At 45.5% G+C, this 24,663-nt stretch overlaps 1 protein-coding gene across 1 annotated transcript in view; it reads right to left on the bottom strand.

The window, feature by feature from the left end:
* Window positions 1-24,663, bottom strand: part of LOC119458907 (autophagy-related protein 2 homolog B-like) — a 96,447-nt gene that overhangs the window by 54,174 nt on the left and 17,610 nt on the right. Inside the window, 12 exon segments of the mRNA XM_049671501.1 lie at window positions 1,557-1,650; window positions 2,432-2,607; window positions 4,588-4,667; window positions 6,593-6,760; window positions 8,198-8,296; window positions 12,305-12,476; window positions 13,177-13,462; window positions 14,922-14,954; window positions 15,830-15,952; window positions 19,875-20,051; window positions 21,212-21,308; window positions 22,277-22,447. Of these exon segments, the coding sequence (XP_049527458.1) occupies window positions 1,557-1,650; window positions 2,432-2,607; window positions 4,588-4,667; window positions 6,593-6,760; window positions 8,198-8,296; window positions 12,305-12,476; window positions 13,177-13,462; window positions 14,922-14,954; window positions 15,830-15,952; window positions 19,875-20,051; window positions 21,212-21,308; window positions 22,277-22,447 (1,676 nt within the window).

Below are 24,663 nucleotides of genomic sequence, written 5' to 3'. Positions count from 1 at the left end.
AGAGCGCAAGCAGGGTGTGGCACTTTGATTGCACAAAGGTTGCTTTGGGTATCCAAAGCTGTTTGTTTGCGTGCGCATACCTACCAACCCCAGACTGTTAAAAATACTACACGAGATGCCAATAGTAAAACTGCATAAAGTTTTATTGCTCAGACATCACGAGCACATCACATAGTGGCACGGCAAACTCATTACACCTTGGATGTTGAGGGCTGGGCTAGCTCTACAGCTGTTGCAGCTTTGGCCTTTCCAAGAAAGTCTGTCGAACAGCTGTTCATGGTACTTCCCCGAGTGAGGCTGACCACACCTCGCAACTAGCAAATGCTCCACTGCTTTTTTTTTTTTCGACAGAGGTAAGGAAATGAGTGCCTACCTCTTTAACCTTGCTAAAATCTTTTTCACACTCTGCATTGCCCATGCGGGAGTGTAAAGACACCGAACATAACTTTTGAAAGTTTGTCGTACTTAGAACTACCATCCACTTATCGTGCATCAGAGACCGCATACCATTTCTAATCAATTCACTCCTAAGTTACATCAGCAAGTACATCTTCCAACTGAAGACAGCTGAACTCTGCTTGAATGTCGTCCAGAGCAGATCTATACTTAGCCTCTCTTCAAGCGGTAGCAGCAGTCATTGAGCACTGCTGCCAATGATCATGATCATGCCAATGACCAAATGATCGTTGGCTTTGAATACAAGTCAACACATTCAGTGTTCTCAAAATGGCACCGCGAATAGGCAAGATGCAGTAGCTATAGCAACTCCATAAACCAACTCTCACTGCATGCATGCATTCTGAATACAGAACATGGAAAATCGTAACAATAAAGGTGTCAATACTGTACTCTTAAAAATGTGTGGAAAATCGGTCACTTTACGATGAAATCATAAAACTTGGTAGGTATGCGTACGCAACATCTAAAGCTCCCTATTAGCATTCACGGAATGCTGGGTTACTGGAAGCATACAGGTGAGCCGCCGGGTTGGTGGAGCCATCTTGTAACACAGTTTAACCAAAGGACACAGCTTTGGTTGCAGTGACTGGCCATATTCTGCTTATCTGCTGGTGTAAAGAGTCGGCAGCAATGCAATCAGCATGCAGTTCTTTTCAATTTACTTGCTTCGAGGAGAACACCCACGTAGCACAAACATTTCCCGTGTTATTGCACAAAGAGTCACAAAATGTCGCTACCAGCGTCATTACTGCCATTCACGTTTACCCTAATCCAGTCTTTTCGTAAAGAGTGGACCAGTTAAAACTCCCTAATGAATCAGCCCTTGCGGTTCTCTACTGGTTGGCTGACAACTGAGGCTTTTACTGCTGTGAATGGCTTTTGATAGAGGGAGCAGGAACCTTTCAATCAGTGTGCAAGGACACCCCACTCTCAATTCTCACAGAAAAGTAATGCACACATTTGCTTCCATCGTACCCAGAGCTTTTGAGTAGGCGCCCATACGACCTCGCAATAGTTCAGAGGGCATTATGGCTATGTGCGGGGCTATTGTTTAAAAAATGTATAGCAAAGCTAACAATCAAACGAGAAACTCTTACCTGGGCAAGTCAAAGTCCTCCTCTTTCACATTGGGATCTCGAAACACCCTTGCAAATGGCACTGGTTTTGAGAGCTGGGACTCTTTGTAGAACACTGCGAGAGATGAGAAACTATTGCTCAGAGCTGTACAACCAAAAAGGCTGAAATGCTAGGCCCTAGGCACATTTTTAAGCAGTAAAGTGAAACCCCTCTACAAGGAAACTGGCGGGACACTGAACATTTTGTCGAAGCGGAAACTTAATTGTTGTGAAACTAACACCACACTCGCCACCACATTTTCCAGACCTGCTCGATTATTTGAACTTGCACGTGACACTCCTCCTGCCCTACAGAAGCTATATAACAGCGACTGAAATTTCGGGTTCCGGATGGCAGTGTCGATCAATCTTGAGACTGACTCACACATACGGTGTCACAAACGTCGAGGCTGCAAACAAAGTTGTCAGCATTCAGGCTGTCACTCATGCCCTCAATTTGATTGTCGAGGCGATTTCTCTGCTTTCCAAATGCCGTACAGCAGCTGCAAAGACAGTTTTGTCCGCTCGGTGCCAAACAACAACTTTGGTTGCCGACAAAGCACACACACTAGCATTCCTACTGAGCATATCACACGTGCATATCACACTCTGGTGCATACACTGGTTTAGGTAGAATGTACAGTAAATGTCAAAGGTAAATCTACAATTCTTTCTTAAGGTACCAACGAATGCCAATGGTTTGCTTCCGCCTCGTCTCTTGCACGATTGAGACGAGACACCTGCAACGCTGTGGGCGGTGTTCCTTATTACGCCAGCATTCCGAGACGCCTTCAATGCGATGCCTTTCAGGCGAAGCTGGTACTTTTTTTCCCCCCTGCAGCATCATGTACACTTACGATGTGCCTCCTTGCAGTCTATAACCAGGTTAAGGTCCTCGTTCTCATCTGCAACGAGTGTCGTGGACAGCGTCGGCTCCAACAGCTCCACCGACAGGATGTCCGGCCTCAGGTTCTTTTCCCACCAAGCCTCGCGGAGCACTTCTTGCAGCGGCCGCACATCTGGAATAGGAAACCTGCCAACGGAAAATAATGAGAGACAACAAGTTCCCGACAGCACTGCAAAATTGATGCTGCCCAAAAGAATAACGCAGCTAACGTACACCTCCTCGTGAAATAACGGAAAACAGGTTAAATTGGTTATACAGCGGCAGCTCTGTACCAGTTTACGATGAACATGCATCTGCAAGAATTTTTTGAAATCATACTGTGATTGCAAGGTTACAGGCAGTTGATGCACTACACGGCCGCTACAGTTTGTCACCCAGCATCGCTACCGTCCCTACAGCCCCCTGCAGTGTTCAGTGCTGTCATGTATGCCAAAGATGATTGTCAAAGTATTTTGTGCACAATGAGCTTGTCTGTTGAAAATGAGTAAAATAATGGGAAGGAGGCTTGGGGACCCTTTAAGCAAGTCCAGAAGGAGACTTGGGTGCACTGTGCGTCATTTGCATTTTATGACAGCTGTATACAACTGCACATGTAGAAACAAGCCGCCATGATATTGAAAGAAATTTTTTTTTTCGAGTACAGCCTAACACACTTATAACAATACTGATATTATATATTGGATAAACAATGAGCAGCCGATGCACAGTCAACTTTTGTACATGTTCGACACTAAAATAAACTGCTAACTACAATGCTCCCATGCCACATTATTAGTTCTAACAATGAAATCTGGCTACTGGGTGTGCGCACCAAAAGAAAAAGTACGCGAAATCTTCGCAAGAAAACCAAGAGCCTCTTTGTCACACTCGCCTTTGTGCTGCGTGCCCTATATGGCACACCTTTACCGCATGGCATTCCCGGCCTCGCGCCTACCTATCCAGCCTCCCTTTTGCACCTTTCAGGGACATTGTAGGGGTGGAAGGCAAACCCCTTAGGATCTCCATAAGGCGTGCCATGCGGGGTGCCCAGCACAAAGGTGGTTTTTTTTCCGGGATCTCAAAGTTTTTATTGTTTCGGCGCAGACACCCAGTAGCCAGATTGAATTGTTATAGAATAATGCGGCTTGGGAACATTATGGTATGCACTTTATTTGACCATAGAACAAATAAATGCACGCACGCGCACACACACACACACACACACACACACACACACACACACACACACATTTATGGTGGCAATAGCTGCTCATTGTTACATTCGGGTATTGTAAAAATGGGCAAAAATGGGCAAACGGGCAAAATTAAGACAGGACTATCAACGTTCATATGATTAGCATTGAAGCAATGTAGCAACACTCTACGCGCCGCTCCGCTGCCATTCAGCAGTCACACGCAACTGCAAATCGCGCAATCATTGCCAATAGCGCCCACGCTTTTGTGGAAAGGCAAGACTGATGGTGCACACAAGTGACACTCAAGACTAGGTGACCCGACAAACCAGCAAGTAACCACATTCACCTATGAAGTTGCACCCTTGCCGTACGGAAATGAAGGGCAGTTGACAGGCAGAAATCCCCAAACTGAATTGTTACAACACAGCCTCAAACTGCCCGACTGCCCGGTGCTTATCCGTTTCTTCGGTGCAGCGCTGGCGCATGTATTCCAGAATTCACTCCAACTGAGCGGAACAGCTTCCACAGTCTTCGCAGCGTAGAAGTGGTGAGTGGCTTCTGCGCGTTGCTTCGGTGTGCTGATACCTGCATTCCAATTCCCGGGTACTAACCACCTTCTACGAGGGATGCACGGCTGGTGACACGGTGCGATGCTGCTTGCAGTATTTCTCCAGTGTCTGACAAGACTTGTTCTTGCTTAATTTTTTTTTCTCTTGTATCACTGGTAAATAAAGCTGAGAGTTCGGAAGCAAGCAAACCCCCTGGCTCCCACAACCTCGTTAAGCCGTCAATGTAAAGACAGCTCAACAGGACACAACTGAGAGACCAACAACGGCCCCATGGCATGGTAAGTTTGCAAAGGTGACGCTTTTATCCAGAGTGAAAAACCTGCTGTGAGAAAACTTGCAGCTGCAAATGTCAGTGGGCTCACCTTAAGTTGGCCTTGATGAAAGGGCTCCGTAACGTGATGCTGGTCCTGGCCACTGTGGGACTAGAACCCTGATTGTCTTGCTGAACATGGAGAGACGAGAAGAAGGAGGCAAGGATGTTAACACGCTTCACTTGGGAGAGCACAGATGCACCTTGACAAAGAGCTCATGTCCCAATAGTGATAGTTGCTAAAAACACCAAGGCAGAGAGCTTTGAGGAAAGGAAATTTAGCACAAGCACTTCATGTGTCCCAAGTCTCTCTTGTCTCCTTGTCTGTTACAATGAAACCTCGTTACTACGAACACCACAATAACGAACTATCAGAATAACAAACTTTTCAGAAATCCCTCGATGATTGCCGATAGGTTCAATGGTATGGTATGTTAAAACTTTATTACGGTCCCTCGGAACGCGCGTCAGCACGTAGCGGGCCGCTCCCACGTCGGTTCAATGCCGATAGGTTCAATGCAAAAATATTTCAGTATTACGAACTTCAGATTACCAAACTTTCCGAATAATGATCAATATTCAGTTTCCGTGTCATGCTAACAACGCCTCAGTACTAGGAATTAATATTCTTAAATCTGAGGATTCTTCGATTTCTGTGTATCTTTCACGGTAGCCGGAACAGTAGGCTAGCAGACGACAAGGCGCAGAAAGCGGACACTTCTTTTTTTTTTCCTATTGTGGAGGCGACATACATCAGGTTTTGCGAGCGCATGCGCCACCCAAACAAGTGTCGCCTAGCAACGAAGGTGCATCTCTTCTTCCTTTCACCCTTCTTTCTGCGCACACCTCTTTCTGTCGTGCCATCTTTCCAAACACCATCCCAACACAAAATCATCACCAGGTTTGCTTTTCATAGCTGTGTGTCACATGTACACTGCACACAATGCTGCATGGCATGAAAAATGTTTGCATACACCTAACAGTAATATCAAGATACAAAGGTCCAAGTATGGGTTTGACCTCCTGACAAGGACAAACCTTTTCTTCACCTGCAAAGCTACCTCTCGCAAGATACACAAATCACCTTGCACAGATTTCACAAACCCCAAGTGCTCAACACCTCAACCTGGTTAAGAAACAAGGGCCAGAAAAACTACCGTATTTTTCCAAACATAGGTCGACCACTTTTTTTTCTTCTAAAATGTTATCCAAAATGAGCTATTGACCTATGTTCGTGAACAAAGCTAGCAAAAGTTCTCCCGCTATACCCACCGTAAAAGCAGTCTAAAGATTATCTATGCTGGCTTTAAATACGGCATATCCAATACGCTCGATGGCACCGAGGACACCTGCAAAGCATCCGACGAGGATGCAGCTTGTTGCATCAACTAGAGCGATTTAGTAGCCAAGCTTATGGTAAATAAAGGTGTGTCATGTTCATTTCTTTTTTTTAAGCATATGGATCGACCTATATTCAAATTATAATTTTTTATTCTCAGCAAGTTCAATATTAGGGGTCAACCTAGCTTCGAGTAAATAGGGTATTTACATAATTATAATGGACACCTCTCGACTCTGCCTTTGTCCTTCTCACCGATGGCTTTGAAGAGCGGAAGGCATGGCACGACTTTAAGAAACGAGCAATGTTAAAAGTCAGCTTCACCGCAATACAACAGTGTTACTCGGTCAAGCATAAAGAATGCCTTGCAGTGAAGCATACCAAGAGAGATGAAAGGAGCCACTGTCACAGGACACAGTATGTGTTTCGTAATTACACACGCGCGCACCTGCCATCTCCTGTCACAGTACGAGAGTACTGGCAGATACTTCAGAGCTATTTTGGATGTGGCTGCGGAGATTTGAGCCCTTGAGGACAGTAAAGGGCATGCATTCTTTTTTTCTAACTGCCCGACTTTTCGGACGTTTTCGCCTTCCCTAGGGAGTCCGGCAAATTCGACTGACTGTACGGTGTATTCTGTGAATGGTGCAGACAGCAGATCACACGCTAGAGACAGCACCTCATGAGCCAGATGCGCACATTTGGAAGAGCCACTCACGTTGACCGACATGCTCCAGATGTCGTTTTTCTTCTCGCTGGTGGAAGAGAAATGTGGAGGAGGGTAGAGCAGCGCGTGGATGCGGTCCTCTAGGGACCTGTCCAGCTCGATCTGCGCTGGCAGCAGCTCCAAGCTGATGCCGGTCGTTTGGTCCCTGCCTGTCCGAGTCTGCACAGAGAACAACAGACACTCTTGGAACCGACCATGTTCAACACGAACAGTACCACCGAAAGAGACGCGAATCGAGTGAGGCATAAACCAAGCACAGAAATGACAAGGATGGGACCTTTCTTTAATCACCTTCACTTCATCCTCAGTAAACAAACTGTGTGTACATATGAGATCAGATATGATTTACAACTTGTTATATTAATTAACAGCATCTGCTTGCTTTCCTAGTAGGCTGATGTGGCTTTATTAACTTCATTACTCGTTTTCTCCAGAGCCACCAATGTAGCCTCCTCCTCCTATTTTTTTTCTTTTACTATGTGTGAACCTTCTGTGAATTTATAGTACACACAAATTTCTCAGCGATTCCTTAGTGTTTTAATTCCTAAATCCACATTCCCTCATTTGGTATGTAGTCTCTCAACTCAATGTCTCGTGTGGGCTTTAAGACTCCGGAGGACAGTTCATTGCCACTGTGTACCAAAACTGTATCCTATTGGCGGCCTCTTTTTAACTAGTCGTTGACATCTTGCTAATGCCAGAAAACAGTACAAGCCACCATTTTTTTTTTCTGTGTGTGTGTGTGGCTGGCAAAACGAAATCTGATTTGGTTTTAAACTTGGTTTAGCTAATGTTGATTTCACTGCAAGCTCCACCCCAATACCTTTTGTTGACCAACTTCGTTGAATAACAGCTTAACCAGCACATTCATTTCACATCCTTTTTGCAACAATAAGTACAACACTTAGCTCCAGAACAGTTCCTCGGAGTTTTCATTGACAATTCAATTTAAAAACAAAAAACAAGAAAAAAAAAACCTAGCAGTAATGATGAATTTGGCATTTTGTGGCCCAAGGGAAAGGTATGGCCAAAGAGCAGCAGGCCAATGTTAACGAGTTGAGTGAGTGGCCAGTAACTAAACAACCACAATACTACCTGAAAATATGCTGACATCAGTGTAGTGCTTCTGCCCAAAACTGTTTACTGAACGCTTGATTTCGAATAACATAGGCAGCTCAGGTATTTTATCATAAAAAGGTAGATTAGGAAAACATGACAATAAAAAGAGGGATGCTGAATGAATAAGGAATGCAAAGAAAGAATTATAAGCTGCAGCGTTCAAAGTAAAATTAAGACAACAGAGTGAAAACTGTGCAAAGTTCATGCATAAATTGCTTACTTTCCTGATGGGCTGCAGATAAGGACACAAAAGTTGAAAAATTTAAGCCAGCAGGTGATCTGCATCCCACAATGCACAAACAAAAGCAACAAAACAAGTCTTGTGAACTTACATAGGTCCAGCGAGTGCTCTAATAAGAAAGAGAAAAATAAAAGAAGCCTGCAAGCTTTGTTTTAGGAAAATGCCAACAAAGATTTTGCAAAAGCGTCAATAGCAAGAACAAAAAAAAAAGAGAAACAAAGAAAGCAGTAGGGTACCTGTGGTGTTATCTTTGGGTATTCGTACTTTAGCCTCAGAAAGGGCTCCGCCTCGGAAGGCTTCTTCTTGGTGTCTTCACTTTCGAAGTAGGAGAGAATCTGAAATAAATGTACGAAATGATAAGCGATGAAGTGACACTGGAATATAGTTCTATCATCCACTTCAAAGGGATACACCTTGTTAGGATTGCAGCAATGAGTGGCAGCTCAATTTACATGATAACCTTTGCTGACTAATCTTTTATTAATAGACATCCGGCTAGAGTATCATACCGGTCACTTTCTTGGCTTTATTCATCTTTAGTATTTTCTTTTAGGTAAGCACTACCTTACATCGTTTAAGTACAGTTAAGCCTCAATAAACAGAACTTCAATATAACGAAATTTCACTAGCGCCGCGAAGGAATACAGAGACGAAAAGTGGAAACTTCAGCGGACAAAGATTGTCAAATGACTGAATTACCAGCGGCTGCTTGCGAACACACCTCTCAAGTCGTGCGCCCCATGACGAAGAGTGACCAACGAAGGAGAGCAGGGTCATGTTGCGTATGCAGTCCAAGTGCGATAAGATCCTATTGCGCCCCACGCTCTCTATGCTTTGGGTGCAAATGACAGCTTGCAAGGGTAAGCCAAGAAGGATGGTGGCTTGACGCGAGCGCAGTGTTCTCGCGCGAGCAAGGGGGAAAGGGGGGGGGGGGGTGTAAGGCAGGTTGGTGCGGGTCTTTTTTTTTTTGGCGTGGAAAATTTTCTGGCCTCTTCGTATAAGAAAAATCAAACAGCGACTGTACTTATTTGCATAGAAGGTCGAATTTCAATGTAACGAAATTTCGACATAACGAAGCAAAGTGCCAAGGAATGTGCAAATATCAAAATTTTCGAATACGAATAGAATACGACTACTTAGCTTTGAATATCAAATTATGGTATGCACGATGCGTTTATTAGCAAGTTGGGTTAATTTCTTAAGTAGGAAGATTGCAATTACATTGTCAACGTTAAAAAATATGTACTAGAAAGTCGTTATACTAAAACATTGCGTATTTGGCTCACGTTAACTTGGAAAATTTGAGTAATTCCCACTAGCTGTCCTCCCACTCGCCAGCCTGTGCCTTCTTACATCGCATCAAATGCCCGTAACCTTGGAGGCATTTGACCCTGTGCCAGTCGTCACTCATCGCACTTGCTGTCAAGCAATAAGCTCAGAATTGGGGGCGGTGCTGTGAGAAAAAAAAAGGGAAAAAAAGTGCACCCTCACTGTTTGCAAACCCGAGCCCCTTTCTACTGAGGCTGGCTTTCCCGCAAAGTTTCGACATTTAGTGGCTAAGTATGCTTTACAGGCGAAATCTCGCTAGCAGCACGAAATCACCACAAAGTTCAGCACGAAATCACGCCAATAATTCTTAAATTAAATAGAAACAAAAGGTAAGAACTGTGTTTGCACCCACACTGCCAACAATATGTTGAATTTGATTCGAATATTTGTATCCAACCGAATATTCTCACCATTTTTTATTATCTATTTTTCGAATCGAATACGAATATAAAAAATATATTATTCGAGAATATTCAAACTGTTCGAATATTTGCACAGCCCCACTATTTTACTGACTTCGTTATACAGAGGTGCTACTGTACTAGCAGCTATTCCTTTCGTAATGTAGCACAGCAGCCATTAACTCTTTCCATACCGTGCCCATTGGGCATGGTTAGCCCTCTATCGAAGGCGTGAAACGCCGCTTTCGAGACCTTCCGCGCCGCTCACGGACATACCGCGCTATCGGACATGAAGGAGGAGGACTATATTTTAGTTTTCTAAGCAGTTATCTTTTTTCCCACGAGGCAGTGATTTTTAAACGCGCTCCGAAGTTTTGCGATCGTCAAAGGAGAACGAAAAAATAGCCGCCCACTATCGATGGCTTGAAACAGCGCTTTCGAGATCTTCCGCGCCGCTCATGGACACGCTGCGCTATCGGATGTGAAAGAGGAGAAACTATATTTTTGTTTTCAAAGCAGTTCGTTTTTTTTTTCCGCCAAGCAGGTGATTTTTCAACACGCTCCGAAGTTTCGCGATCGTCAAAGCATAACGCAAAAATGTCCGGCTCCGAGAACGGCGCGTGCGCTTCGGGAGATCGCAGATATCGCGATTCCGCTGCCTCTGCAGCTGATCTTATTGATACATCGAATAGCAGCGAATCAGAGGATGCGGACTTTGAGTCTGAAAGCGACGACGACGTAAACCAGCCCGGAACATCGGCGGCCGCAGCTCGGCACGCCCAACTGTAGTTCTTGCAGTTAAATTTTTGTAGCGGAATACCTGTTCAACGAAATTTTTAAATTTTTTCGGAGATAGTGCCTAATAGACAGCAATACATTTTCTATATCTCATAATTTTCATAACATCTTTTTTTCTTAGTAGATACCCAAGCGTGTCTTTACAAACTATGTTCAATTTTATCGCACAATCTTGATTTTAACAATTTATATCTTTTTATGACATACATCTTGTTAATAAAACTTTCATGTGTGAAAAGTGCATTCATTTTGCTTTCTGTTTATGTATTACATTAAACATTGAGTGCAGTAGTTCCTTCAGAAAAAAAAAAACATCTGCCGTAACATACAAAAAACACCTATTTTCCCCATGGTAGGAAAAGAGTTAACAACATTCCTTGGTCTTTAGTTAGTTACCACTTCCTGCTGTGATGCCTTTTGTTTGTTTATTAGCCATAGGCAAAATGAAAGGTATAGGCTAAATTTGAGCCAGCTTTTCCAAGGCAGTTAAAAAATTGACTTTACGCCTTTTCCTATATATGACACAGACACGCATACCAAGTCAGCCTAGAAAAACCTCGAGATAATGAAGTAAATAAAGAAATTGGGTACAAGAAACCTACTTATTCTATGTGACTACGCTTTCACTGAAGATGAAAGGGCTTTCAGTGGAAGCAAGTTTGTGGGACCATTCCCTTACCTATAACATCAGCAAAAAGCTATAAGAGTGCAGTTTTTGAAGTCAACCGGACTGAGCAACGTGCATACGCAGATCCAAATTAGTATGCACCTTCACTGTGCATGATCTCTTTCATTTCCCCCTCTCCCCCCTTTTCCCCTGACCCCAGTGGAGGACAGCCAAGCAGGCTCAGTGCTATGCGAATAGTTAACTTCCCTACCTGCACTTTATCTCTCTCATTCCCAAGGTCATAATTGCTTGAATAATCAGAGCCCATTTGTATGAGCACTCGTCGACTATTCAGTAGGGGCATGCAAATACTCGAATATGCGATTTCAAATCGAATAGTGAACGTTCAAATCACTTCTTTGACAAATTTATTATCTAGTATCTTAAATACTCGGTCTTTCGAATATTCGGTGTATTCGCTGCATGACCCGGCCGTGGTCGGTGCTTGATGCATGCAGCATTCCCACAGTACGCAACGTCTATTGGTACAAGGTTCGACCAGGTGAACCGCACTGATTGAAACTATTAATGCTACGCGGATGGAAGGAACAACAAAAGCAGCGCATATGGAAAGCATGGAAGCATGAGCGAAGATCTGGCCGATTAGCCACCAGAAGGCACACTGATCGTATCGGACAAGCAAGTTCAATGTTCCCTTTCAGTCAGAGCTCCTGCTGTGACTGAAATTCGGAAGGACAAACTGTTGGGCTAATCTGATTAGTCTTTCATATATGATGAGAGGAATTAGGGCAAGAAAAATGACGCACACACAGCCCTGAGAATTAAGGAGACATCAAGTAGTTGGTTGTACACATTTGGGTGGGCACAGCGCTAAGGATGCGGATAAAGGTAAAGGCACATTGATAATGACACGGTTCAAGACCAACACAAGCACTCGTGTTTGTCTCCCCTTCCTGTGCGTGCGCCCTCTTATTTTTATTGTGTGGGCCAATTCCTCTGCAATCAATCAATAAAATCTTTATCAAACATCAGATTCAGCAATACTGGTACTCCTATGCTAAACTCGTGGAAAGAGGGCCACGCTTTGGCAATCGGATTTCAGGGGCTCCCGGCAATCACTATGCAACACTCATCAAAGGTAAGGAAAATGCTTGGGATACAACCATAGATAAAGTGATGCTACGTACATCAGTGACATCAGCGTCTTGTAGCGACGCATTCTCCCCTTCGACGTTCGACCTACGGCTGAACAGGCACTCGGCCACCTCCATCTCCACCACGGAGAGCTGGAAGCCGAGTGACCACTGTGACGACGACGACCTCTGCGTGCCTTCTAGCGTCACGGGTGTTCCATTAATCCTGCAACAAAGGCGCACGCAACAACAGTGGATGTTAGGTCAAGCCTCAGAGTGCTCATCTTTGTAAAGAGCTTTCTCTGCCTCACGAGTTCTCAAAATGGGCTCCAAGGGAGACCTGGATGGCTTACCTTCCGTGTACAGGGAGTGCGCAACTGTGACAGCACTTCTGTACCTCTCGCTTTTAACTTGTCGAAAGCACGCGTGGCAATTTCTTCCATTGTATAAAACTAGCCCGCAGCACAATAACATGCAGGACAGTGGTAATTAGACATTGTTCTGCACTAGACTAGGCCGACGGTGAGCACCTAGAACTAATGACTGGAACTTGATTAAACTATTCATAGAGTGCTAATAAAAAGCTCTGGATTCCCGCGCCAAATGGACGATCTGATTACGAGGCATGGCATAGTGGGGGACGCCACATTAATTTTGACCACCTAGGGGTCTTGAATGTGCACCTAAAGCTATATACACGAGCAGTTTTTGCATTCCATTCCCTTTGAAATGTGGACGCCACGGCTGGGATTGAGAACCTGCAACTCCGAGCTTAGCAGTGCAGCACCACAGCCGCTAAGATAGCACAGTGGGCTACTAATGCACATCAATTTAACAGCCTTCTTTGGTACCCCTTTATTAAAATGAAAGATTGGCACCAGGCTTCCCTCCAGGTGGCAGCGCAAGACACTCCGAACACCACTCACCACAGATGATCTGACCGACAGATCTTGGGTAAGAGGCTGTGAACAGCCTTGAGCTCCCGCAGGTTCTGTCCCGCGAGGGCCCGGAAGAAGGTCTCGGCCTGCGAGTGCATCATGGCCACCGTCTTGGGTGACAGACAGGACGCCGGATTGGGGACCCGGCGCCAGTTGCCGCTTGTGACACCCGCAACATCGTCGTGGAGGATAACGACGCACACTGCGCTGCAGTGCACCCGGAAGTGGGTTGACTCCATGAGCACGTCGTCGAGATAACCTTGAGACGATCGCCCTGCGATGCATTTGCATATATGACAAAGTGCACCCCGAATTAGACAGGAAGCTAGGTCTTTGCAGGATGTGGCGCGTCATTGTCACTCTAATCACCAAGTTTTGCAAACAGGTGCATGCACCCAGCGGGACTTGCCTGTATGAACAATCGTCTTCCTTTCCTGTGCTGTTCGCACAAAGACGCGTGCAATCTCTTCACTCGCTACACGATCCATTACCCCCCGCCCTTTTAAAGATGGTATAAAAAGGTCAAACTAAGGGGTGATTGAAGACCATCTCTGAGAGGTTTAACTCTCACAAGCTTTCAGAGGAACTCTCTAGCAGAACTGTCCCTCCTACCATAATTGTACTGCATTTATTGCACTTTTCCAGTCTCTATGCCTTTAACCATTTTCCCGGGCCTTGTCAATAAAGAAGAAGACATTTTAAACTTTCCGTTGGGCAAAATCAAACCTGCGCTACATGGGCTCTTCAACACGGCAGCCACACGCTTTAGCACGCTGCGCCACCAATGCACAGGTCATGTGCTGCTGCTCAATGAAGAAAAGAAATGCACGAATGCACTGGGTATGTGCTGCACTGTAATGAACCTCTTTCCCGCCAATTTCAGTGTGCCACAGGGGTATGTGCTGTCCTTTAATAAAAGGACATGCCAGCTATTGCATATCAGAGGCTACACACGAATTTCGCGGCATCGCCGCTAGATGGTGCAGAGTGCCCAGAGGGAAGCATTAACTGGTCAGCAGTCGAGATAAGCAAGAATGTTTAGGTTTTCGGTGGAGAAAATGAAAGGAAGAGATTGATAGTACTGGATTCATTACAGGCATAGGTAACTGTGCAATGTAGATATAGAAGCTTTGAGCAAGAGAGAAAGGACCAAAGAGAGATAGGGAAAATGCTAGACAACTATGCATAAAGTTAATGCTCCATAAGCTCAGGCAGGCAAGGTCTGCTTGCAACCGCTCAGGTTCGAACAGGATGCCAATAAATCATCATCATTGAAGGGCGAGAGAGAAGCCCAGCAGCACTGCATGCGTCATGCACAACGCGTTTCCCAGCGTCCGCACGCACCGGTGCACCGTTAGACGACACAGCGTCTGCATACGAAAACGAGAGGCGTCTGGCTGCAGAGCAGGCCCAATAAATGAAGCGTTACAGTGGGAAATATGGTGTGTTGGTACATTGCTTACTTGCTAATTGCATTAACATGGACATTCATCATAAGATGGGTTCTGCGCTTTTTTTTTTTTAGAGGCATTGTTAGTACGCAAAAATCTTGCCCAACTGTTAGTAACAAACTATGTTTGCGTGCAAAAGAACTCGTCAGCACACGACTGATTTGAAACCTCTGAATGCTTGAGGAGCGACCAAAACATGCCCACAATACACGTCGTGTAGAATTAGGATGGTCGGTCGAGCAAGTGTCACGCAAGTCAAGCAAAATATAGACTCCTACTCACTTTTTCCTTTTGACCTCTTTCTTGGCTTCGAGTCTGGCCAAAGAAAAGGAAAAAAGAAAACCAGAAATGTAGCTGACACACACAGAGGTGGTTAGGTTCGCACGAAGGAGATGGAAAGAGGTTAGTAGAGAGAGCTTCACAATGCATTACGAGGACATTAGGGGCAACCATAAGAGGCAACTTACTACCAAGAACATTCTGTACATTTGTTTGCATTCTTCTGGATGTAAATAAGTGTGTGTTGTGTGCTTTACAACAATGATCATCATCAATAGTTTGTGTGTTTTCTCCTTTACGCTGTATACTACATTCCAGAGACCTCACTGGAAAGGAGCAGGACCCAACGTGTGCTTTGTCACCTAAATGCAGCACCTAGCTCTCAACTTCGTCGATATGTGGCGCTGTAATCCCAGACTTGGGAACAGACAACTCTCCCAGCCTGAACGCTGTTTAAGTTGTGCAACAGGGTAATTTCCAGACACCTTTTAGAATCTAAGACAATTTAAACAAGCACTTCTCGGGCATTTTACAAGCACTTTTAATGACGCATATATAGCACATGCGGTGGAAGTAGTGAACGGCTGAATGCGTCAGCCAACCTAATTTTTGAGACCAGCAACTACAGCCCATTACTTGAGCTCCCAACTAAAACCACATACTGGAAACATGAAGGTGCACAAATTTCACATAACCTTGCATCCACAAGTTGTGGTTGTAATGTACGAAATAGTTAATCCTGTAGAAAGCGTTGCAGGTATAAAACAACTGCACTGAGAAATGCACGAGACTGAGGCTACCACACTGCTAGCATAGCTTGCACAGCGTTGCCAGGCAAGTGCATAACAGAGTATAGTGCAACACCACCACCTAGAGTACAACCATACCAGCAAGCTTTTTTAAAGACTCACAGGAACTGTGGATGCTACTTGTTACAGAGGAGTCCATGTCCGAGGAGGCAACACTGCCACTCTCGTAGAAGGCACGCTGATTCGTCATCGGCATGTACTCGTCCTCCGGCTCAGAGAGGCAGACTGCCAAGGCAAGAAAGAGAGAGAAAGGAGTTTTACAGAGCATGTATAAGGCCTTCATAATCGCCATCAGCCTATAAATTGATCTCCACTGCAGGGCAAAGGCCTGTGCCAGCAATTTCCAATTACTAGGCATGCGCTAATGTTCGAAATTTTCCCATATTACGCTACTCTATATTTACTTCAACTTGAATTTCAGTATTCGAAACCAATGAAAACGGTTAAAGCTTGATATAACGAAGTCAGGTAAAATTGGCAATTTGCTTTGTTATATCAAAATTACATTATCTTGAAATTAAGAGATTTCATGCAGATAAGTATAGCCATTGATATACAGTGGAATCTCGTTGATACGATTCTGCATGATACGTTTTCTTGGGATAATACATTTCTTTTTCTTTTCCCAATAGTACGATTCGGTTGGATAATTCGATTTTCGGATGATACGCTTTATTTTCCGGTTCCCGTGAAGATCGTATCAACGAGATTCCATTGTTATTTTTTGTACACAGAAGGGGCCCACAATGTTTTCCGAATTATTGGGCAATCAGAAAAAGCAAATTTGAATGAGAAAAAAGTACATGTTGAATTTGAGAGTCTGCGACAAAAGGTAGGGATTCATGCCGTATCGACAATGTATTCACATCAGCAGGTACAAAGCAAAGCCACTCTTTTGTATTTACTGATAGTAGTCGCCCGCAGTGGGACGACGCTATCATGAAGATGCACTGGCAGCAGGAAGTGAATGCTTCGTCTGCCTCTCGCTCGATTCGATGAGTCTTCGAAACTCGAGATTACGCAACCTCCAGTACTAAATTTGGGGGAAGAAAGCGCGCATGATGCAATGTCATCTCTAAACACCCCCTCTTTGCACATGTGGCAGATTACCTCTATAACAGGGTGCCCGGGCTGTGTGTGTGCTCAGCCACACTGACAGCCATGCGAAGCCATGGCCGTGCTAGAACATACTAACCGAACCCTCGTTCTTTCTAAAGACAGTCTCAATTCGCGGACGCACGAATCGTCTATGTCTTATAGTAATGTCTTCAGCCAGCTGCCCCGTTCACCACCTCTTCGACAACGCCGATGACCAAGAACTTTGCCCTAAAGGTGGTTTCACGGCAGAGCTGGTGCAAAACCACACCTCAAGGCGAAATTTGCCCTGCCGTAAAGGCACACCTGAAGCAATGACAAGAATCGGATTCACATGTAACCCGCACCCCAATTGTGGCATTGAAGTAAAAAAAAAATTAATCAGTGCATTTACAAAAGAAACAGGTAGACAGAAAGAATCATGCTGAATTTGCGCAACACAGCAACCCAAGCAACAATTTTTTTTTTTCTTATTACAGCAGCCAGTACTACAGTGAAACCTCATTACTACGAACACCACATTAACAAACTTTTCAGATTAACAAGCTTTTCAGAAATTCCCTTTGAATGCTTATCCAGTAAAACCTCGTTAATTTGGATTTCACGGGACCGAAAAAAATGTCCGAATTAACCGAATGCGAATTATCGAGGGTATCCAGAAAACAATAAGCAAATGCTTACAACGTCAACACACTTTTATTTAGTGAATGAATGAGCAAACCATGTTGGTATTTTGCACAAAAGCAGTGCGGAAGCTGCAATTCTGATCTCAGTGACTCATTGGCTCTCACAACGGCGATCGAGACCGTGTGACTTCCTTCCCAGCATGGCCGTGGCACGCGCCTTCATATACGGCACGCTTTGCACTATCGTGCGCACATCCCGATTATTTTTTCGCCAGTGAGCTGATCGCCAACAGATCGTCCGTCCATCACGATGTAGCCGGTGCTCTTCATCCTCGACAGGTTTGCACAGAGTTGAAACGAGACAACTGTTTGTCGCAACCGCTGCGGAGGAAACTGTGGCCGCTATCGACGCGATTACAAAAGACGTACTTGCGGTGCTGAATGCCCGCGAATGACGCGCGCAATGAATCAGAACGGAACTACCATTCGCTGTAACAACTGCGGACGAAACCATGGTCGCTATCGATGCGATCATGGATGGTGACTATGCATTTTTTAGGCACACAGCCGACGCACGTACCGAGTCAAAACGAAACTACTGTCTGCCGCAGCCACTGCAGAAGAAACCGCGCGGCCAACGCGGTGTTATGCGCGGCGGTAAACGCAAGAAAAGGCTTTAATGGCACAAATAGGCACGATGCGTTCCGGCGTTGCTGTCATTCACGTACAGTTTCCGCTGATGACTATGGTGATGCGGACTCTGCCGCTTCGTTTCGGTTGGATGCTAGCACCGTTTTTGCGCTTTTGCATTGCACATCTGCGGCGCTCCTCGCTCGCCAAGCTCCGAAAGTTGCCCGAATTAACCCACGTGCAGCCAAATACGCCCGAATTAACGAGAGTTTGATTGCATTGAATAATTCATACATCTGCCGGGATCAGAAGACGAGTACGAATTATCCGATTTTTCGAATTAACGAGGTTTTACTGAAGATTCAAAGTAAAAATAGTTCTGTACAGAAAACTTCTAAATCCTGAACTTTTCAGAATAACAACCTTTTGTTAGTTCCTATGTCATGTTAATGGTGCCCTCAGTTGTATGAATTATTATTCCAAAATCTGGGGATTCTTAAATTCCAATGTATCCTTAACGGCAGCCGGAACAGTAGTCTAGCAGACAAGGCGCAGAAAGCACACACGGCAGCAAATGGGTTTGATAAACCTGAGACAGCGCCCGAGGAGGAAAATGCAGGAGGGTACATTTCTTTTTTTTCTATTGCAGAGGCGACGACGCATCAGGTTTCGCGAGCCCATGCTCCGCCAAGACCAAGTGTCACCTAGCAACGGAGGCGCGACTCTTCCTCCTTTTGCGCTTCTTTCTGCGGCCGTACCAGCTAAGCACGCAGAGGAATGTGACCTCCATGCTCACAGGGATGCCACACGGTTGCAATTTCCGGACCGTGTCGTTTACATGCGCTTCCACTTTCGAATAGTTGAGGTGTCTGCCTCGAACGAGAAACGAGACAGTTGCGGTGTTCACAGCAAGGAATGTTAAACAAGAAAACTAAGGTCTAGGGTTTTGCATGCCAAAACCATGATTTGATTATGAGGCACTCCGTAGTGAGGGACTCAGGATTAATTTTGACCACCTGGGGTTCTTTACCGGGCACCCAATGCACGGTACACGGGTGTTTTCCCATTTCAAGCAAGGAATGTCGAAAACAAACAAAAAGGAACACTGTGCTTTGGGAGGCGACATGGAGCATCCTCTTTGTCAGTCGCTTTCTTGGCATCAGCGTCTCTTTTGCAAGCATCATTCTTAATTTATGGGTCTTCCGTGATGCATGGCGGCAGAATCTATAGCAACAGCGCGGGCTGAGAGCCAACAGCGACGTTTTTGTGGTTGGCTCATAGCGATAATTGATAAACTAACAGGTTAATGGGCAAAATAGTTAGTTTTGGGGCTTTTGCTTACCAACCTTTCAGAATAACAAACAATTTGCCGCAGTTCCATGAAGTTCGTTATATTGCGATTTCACTGTATTAAGCTACAAGAGGGAACACTTATGAACAAATAGAGTAACATAAAGCTCCTAAATCGTGTGATCGCCACAGCGAAGCAACGTCACTCGATGCCACTTTCGACGCAAGACTGATTGCAGCGCAGGTGCTTCCAGTGGCCCTCATACACAATATGGTGGCACACCTGACCATCGTTATACCAAAGCTGAAGGTAGAGCCCTTAATTACACAGCGAGAAGTGGAGGCACTGATCTTTCGAAACACCGTGCATCATGCAGGTTGGCACAGCTAGGCGTGGTTTCCAAGACTGATCTCCGAGGCCACGCTTCACTTTGCCACTTCACCACACTACGCGATGCCCACTAGTGAGAGCAAGAAGCGCAATGGTGAGCCGCTGGTCTGCTCACCTGACGAACTCGTAGACCAGCCCATGTTCGCACCTAGGGACCGCGAGGGCCGGGGCTTCTGGTTCAGGAGCTGCCGCTGGAGGTCCTGCTCGACTATCGTGTAGTGGTGTGGCTCCATTGGTGTGCACTTGTAGTGCCGTTCTTTCAGACTGCCGGAGAGGTCATCATTCCCAGAGGCTGTCCAAGCGAGGGCGGGAAGGGAAGAAAGTTCAGCATCCAGGTGCACTTACAATCAGGGCTACAAATTCCCACATACGAGTCCTTTATGTCTTTCCTTCAGAATCCATTTGCATCACAAATCAAACCGTGGGGTTTAACGTCCCAATCGAGCATGCTGAATATGAAGGACGCCGTTAAGGAAGGCTCCGGATTTTTCATTTTGCCACTATTGGAAATTGGAACATCGCAATTGGGAGTTGAACCCATGAACTCACGGCCAGCAGCAGAAAGCCGTCAGCCAGAGAGTCACCGTGACGAATCTCGCTGATTGCCATCATCGGAAAGAAGATCTCTTCCAGAGAGGTCTAGTTACCTCCAACACCACAAAGGTAAATATTTTTCAAGCCAATAGCTTTCTTTGCCGCTTTTGCCCATTTTCGTGGTCTGTGGTCGGAGGTTGGACTTTCACCGCCGAAGCAAAGGTACCGATGCAAAGGACACATGTTCTTGCGCAACAGAGTTGTAGGGCACATTCATCGTGAAACACTAACTATTTAGCTCTTTGAGACGCACTTGCAGCCTACATGATCTAACACTAGATAGGCGCTGGCTAAAGCTTCTGTTCTCTACAGAATTGCCTACTGAAACAAAAAAACGCTGGCTAAAATCCTCACTGCTACAAATATACACCATTAAGGGCATCATTCCTTTCAAAACGCAAATAGCTTTCTAGAAGCATTTGGTTATTTGCTTACATTCACAATTATCGCTGATGGCTTTCTGCACAACTTTCTTTTTTCTTTACGTTGAGATCAGTAGCTACGCCTCCAAATCGTGTACAATTTAATATCCTGCAGTATCCGACGATTAATTATGTACTTCTTTATTACGAGTCATTTTTGGTTCTGAATCAACAGGAGTGCCGAGGCTGTCGTGATGTCGCGGGGCACTTGGTAAAACTGCAGCATCCAGTGCGCAACACAAACCGCCGACATATGCGGGGCCACATTCACAGTGCCACAAGCTTACCAACCAGAATATTTACTAATGCTGCACATTCACAGCAATTGAAGACTACAAAAAAAAAAGGGCAGTTGCATTATCAACAACAAACTCACTGGGGCTACCAAAAAAAAGAAAAGAAAAAACATCGCATACAACACAAGCAACAAACTCACTGGGGCTTGTGAATCCCTTGGCTATTTGAAGGAGCAGGTGAACCTGCCTCGGGCGCAGAAAGAAGGCAAGTTGACCCAGACTGAACTCGATGTCAACCTAAGAAAAAAGAAAAGGCAAGTGTCAGCGATTCTCCTGGCTCTGATGTCATTTACTGCGACATCAGTTATTTGCCTGACTAGTACTACCAACAGCGCCAATTTCGCGAGAAACTCCTGCAATTCTGTACCGAGCCACTCAACTGTATGCAACAGCGATAACAACGGCGGCAGCGTGACAGTGGTGGCAATGACGATGAAAGCGTGATGAGAGCATTTTATTAATTGACATTCAAAACAAATTGATGAGCTGACTTTACAAGAGGAACACTCTGGCGACTTATTTTGTAAGAATTGTCTGAAACTGACGGCATTTCTTATCAGTCCCAGTGAGTGGACAACATTAGCATATCGGGACTGCAGCTTGATGCAGGGAATGATGAAGGGCAGAAATGAAAAATTAAGAGGATTATTAGAAATTATGCCCCCTGTGCTATTAATGACTGCTGTCTGTAAAGACAGACAGCAGTCATTAATAGCATAGGGCTCTTTGACAACCGAAGTTGTGAAGAAGCCAGGGTTAGTGAACACCACAGTGGTTTATTCAGACATTGCTAGGTAATATGACATGTCCAGCTGGTTCAAAACGTGATTCTGCATGTGACTGACTTTGCTTTGCCACTTACTAGAAGCACCTAGACATCTGGAATTCACAGTGAGTGATTGGATGTAATGATGATTAATGGGTTTTAATGGTGCAAGGGCCAGTTCTGGCCTAAGAGCAGTGATTGGGTGTAAGCCCCCTGAATAAATTAAAGGGAGTGACATTCCTCCTCTCTAGGACTTCATGCACATGTATTCGTAACAAAAATTTCGCTACTATGAGACGGGACCTTAGTAAGCGCATTCACTGCTTGTTCCGAGGTTTCCAAAAGAGCTGCTCAGAACGGGTTAGAAAAAAAAATTTCTACATTTGTTTAAGTGCGACTGCAGCTGAGTAAATCGAGAATGTATTTTGCCAGCACTCACGCCAGAGCCCTCGAGCGCCTCGTCCTGCTTGAGCTGCAGCTTTATCTCCTGCTGGCCCGTTAGTCGACAGATGGGGATGGGCTCCACAAGGGGTGGCGGGGGGGCTTCCTGGTGGGGAGGGGCAAGTGGCGGTGAGGCTCCAGCACACCCCAACAGCATTTCCTGGGGCTCCTGCAGGCAGCGACCATCATACCATCAATAACAATCCCCATGCTGTCCACAGTAAAAATAAAACACTGACTTGACTGATCAACACCAACAGAAACATAGCTATTTATGAACTTCTTTAAAAGTTGGTCCTTGCTGACGAGTTCAAGACGGGGATCATGTATGCGCTCAGATAATGAGCGAAACCATGTGTATCACAATGAAGCATTGAAGCAATCCACAGTCGCTCGGCGTGTTTCCACAATTTTAAACTACTATCACAAGGGTCATGCAATGTTCCAATTCTGGCCACAATCAGAGACAGTTATGTAGACAGCTAAGAAGACAGCTTCAAGCACAAGTGATGAAATGCACCTGGAACTGTCTGGAAGACGTCTCAATAACATGATGCCACTTCTTGGCAACAAGAGATTCCCTGCGGGTGCGACCTATGAAAAACATGGCACAGCTTAGATAAGTGCATGGAAAAAGCTCGACTATGTTTTTTTTCATTTGTCTTCAATGTGTTCACAGTGCGCACATACTTAAGAAGAGGGGTCTGCTAATGATTATTGCCACTTTCTTTTCCAGCCCCACTAGAAGTTGATTATCTACACACTCGTTAAACAAGCATCACACACCTACACAGCATGGCACTTTTTTTCCGTGACTCCAAGGAAAATTTTCGCATTGCATACAAGCTGACTTTATCGTGAAGCCATACTGCACTTCGAACAGACAGCAACAGTGACAGCCCCGACAGAACATGCAAAACAAGATTGCTTCAAGAGATTTGCAACATTTTGATAACTGCTTTCAGAATTGTCAAAGCTTGGTCAATTGTGCAAGGTTTAGTTTACAAAGATTTGAACGTTGTCATATGCAGTGATTTGAGTGGGTTAGAATATGCTTGGGCCTTTTCTTTTTCATACTGCTGCGAGTTGGAGGTGCAGATTAAGTGCAGAGATGGGTTATAATGGTGTAGAGTTATTTCAGAGGCTGTGCAGAACTATAGTCGGGTAGACTTTTAGAAGGCCGCAACATTTGCCCTTCAAAGGCACATGCACACGAGCTTCCACCAATGGGCTCGCACACTTTAGACTAACAAAATGAACCGGACAGCTGGCGACCCCGTCAACGGAGAACATGGCTCCCTATGCTTCGAACTGGGCCTTGTCACATCAGCTGTGTGCGTCTGCCCCTTCTCAGAGTGAATTCCCAAACTGTTTGTGGTGGTCTATTATGCTGGACGGCAGAAAGTCAGGTGGGATGATGAGGTTAGGAAATTCGCAGGCGCAAGTTGGAATACGCTAGCGCAAGACAGGGGTAATTGGAGATCGCAGGGAGAGGCCTTCGTCCTGCAGTGGACATAAATATAGGCTGATGATGATGATGATGATGATTATGCTGGAAATATTATTGCGAGCTTATGATGCAGTGATCTGGCAAAGAAAGATTCCAGCGAGCATCGGTAACGCTTCGTTACGCTTCGTCTGAAAACAGGATCCCGTGGCAACACACCACTGCAAACAACAACCTGCATACTTGTTCCATGGTGTTTTGTCTTGCTCCAAAGGGGATTAAACCAGTGACTGCACTTTATAAACACATGCCCACGGCCGTCGACCTTGCGCCGTAGCAGACGACACAGAGCGTTGTAGAAGGCACAGGGTTTTGTAGCGTTAGCTACACTGGCCTAGCCAAGCCCATTTCGCGCGGCACATCAAGAGCTGTGCTGCGCATGCGCAAGGATCAGTGATGTCACACGGCTTGCGCACCACCGGAGCCACCGGAGCCGGCACCTCTCGCGCACTCCGCCGCCGCCGCCGCGCGACTCACCGCCGCCGGTCTGCGCATTCCAGAGGAGTGATGTCGTAGCCGTGGTAGACGCACTGGCGCCGGCGCGCGCTCGCTGTGCAGTCGCCGTCTGACACTGCGCTGGAGCCGCTGCGCTTCTGACTGACGTTTGCCAGTGTGGTATAGCCATGGAGAAGGAGAGCGCAAATGCTGCTCAACAGCGCAGAAGAACGGAGAAGCTTGACTCATCGGATCCCGAAGTAGTTGCCTGGCAATTAGCGGTTGAGCGTAGGAGACAACCAGGAAAGCTAAGAATAATCAGCTGAACCTTTGCTAATGCTACGTATATCCTGGCATAGCCGAGCTAAGCCACTGCAACTTTTTTTTTTCTATCTCGATCCAGCATGTGCTGCAGCATTCCTATCACGAGACCTCTACCAAAC

Source organism: Dermacentor silvarum, chromosome 7 (assembly GCF_013339745.2).
Source record: "Dermacentor silvarum isolate Dsil-2018 chromosome 7, BIME_Dsil_1.4, whole genome shotgun sequence".
Taxonomy (NCBI): Eukaryota; Metazoa; Arthropoda; class Arachnida; order Ixodida; family Ixodidae; genus Dermacentor; species Dermacentor silvarum.
Note: the sequence above shows the minus strand (reverse complement) of the source record. Positions and strands in the feature narration are given on the sequence as shown.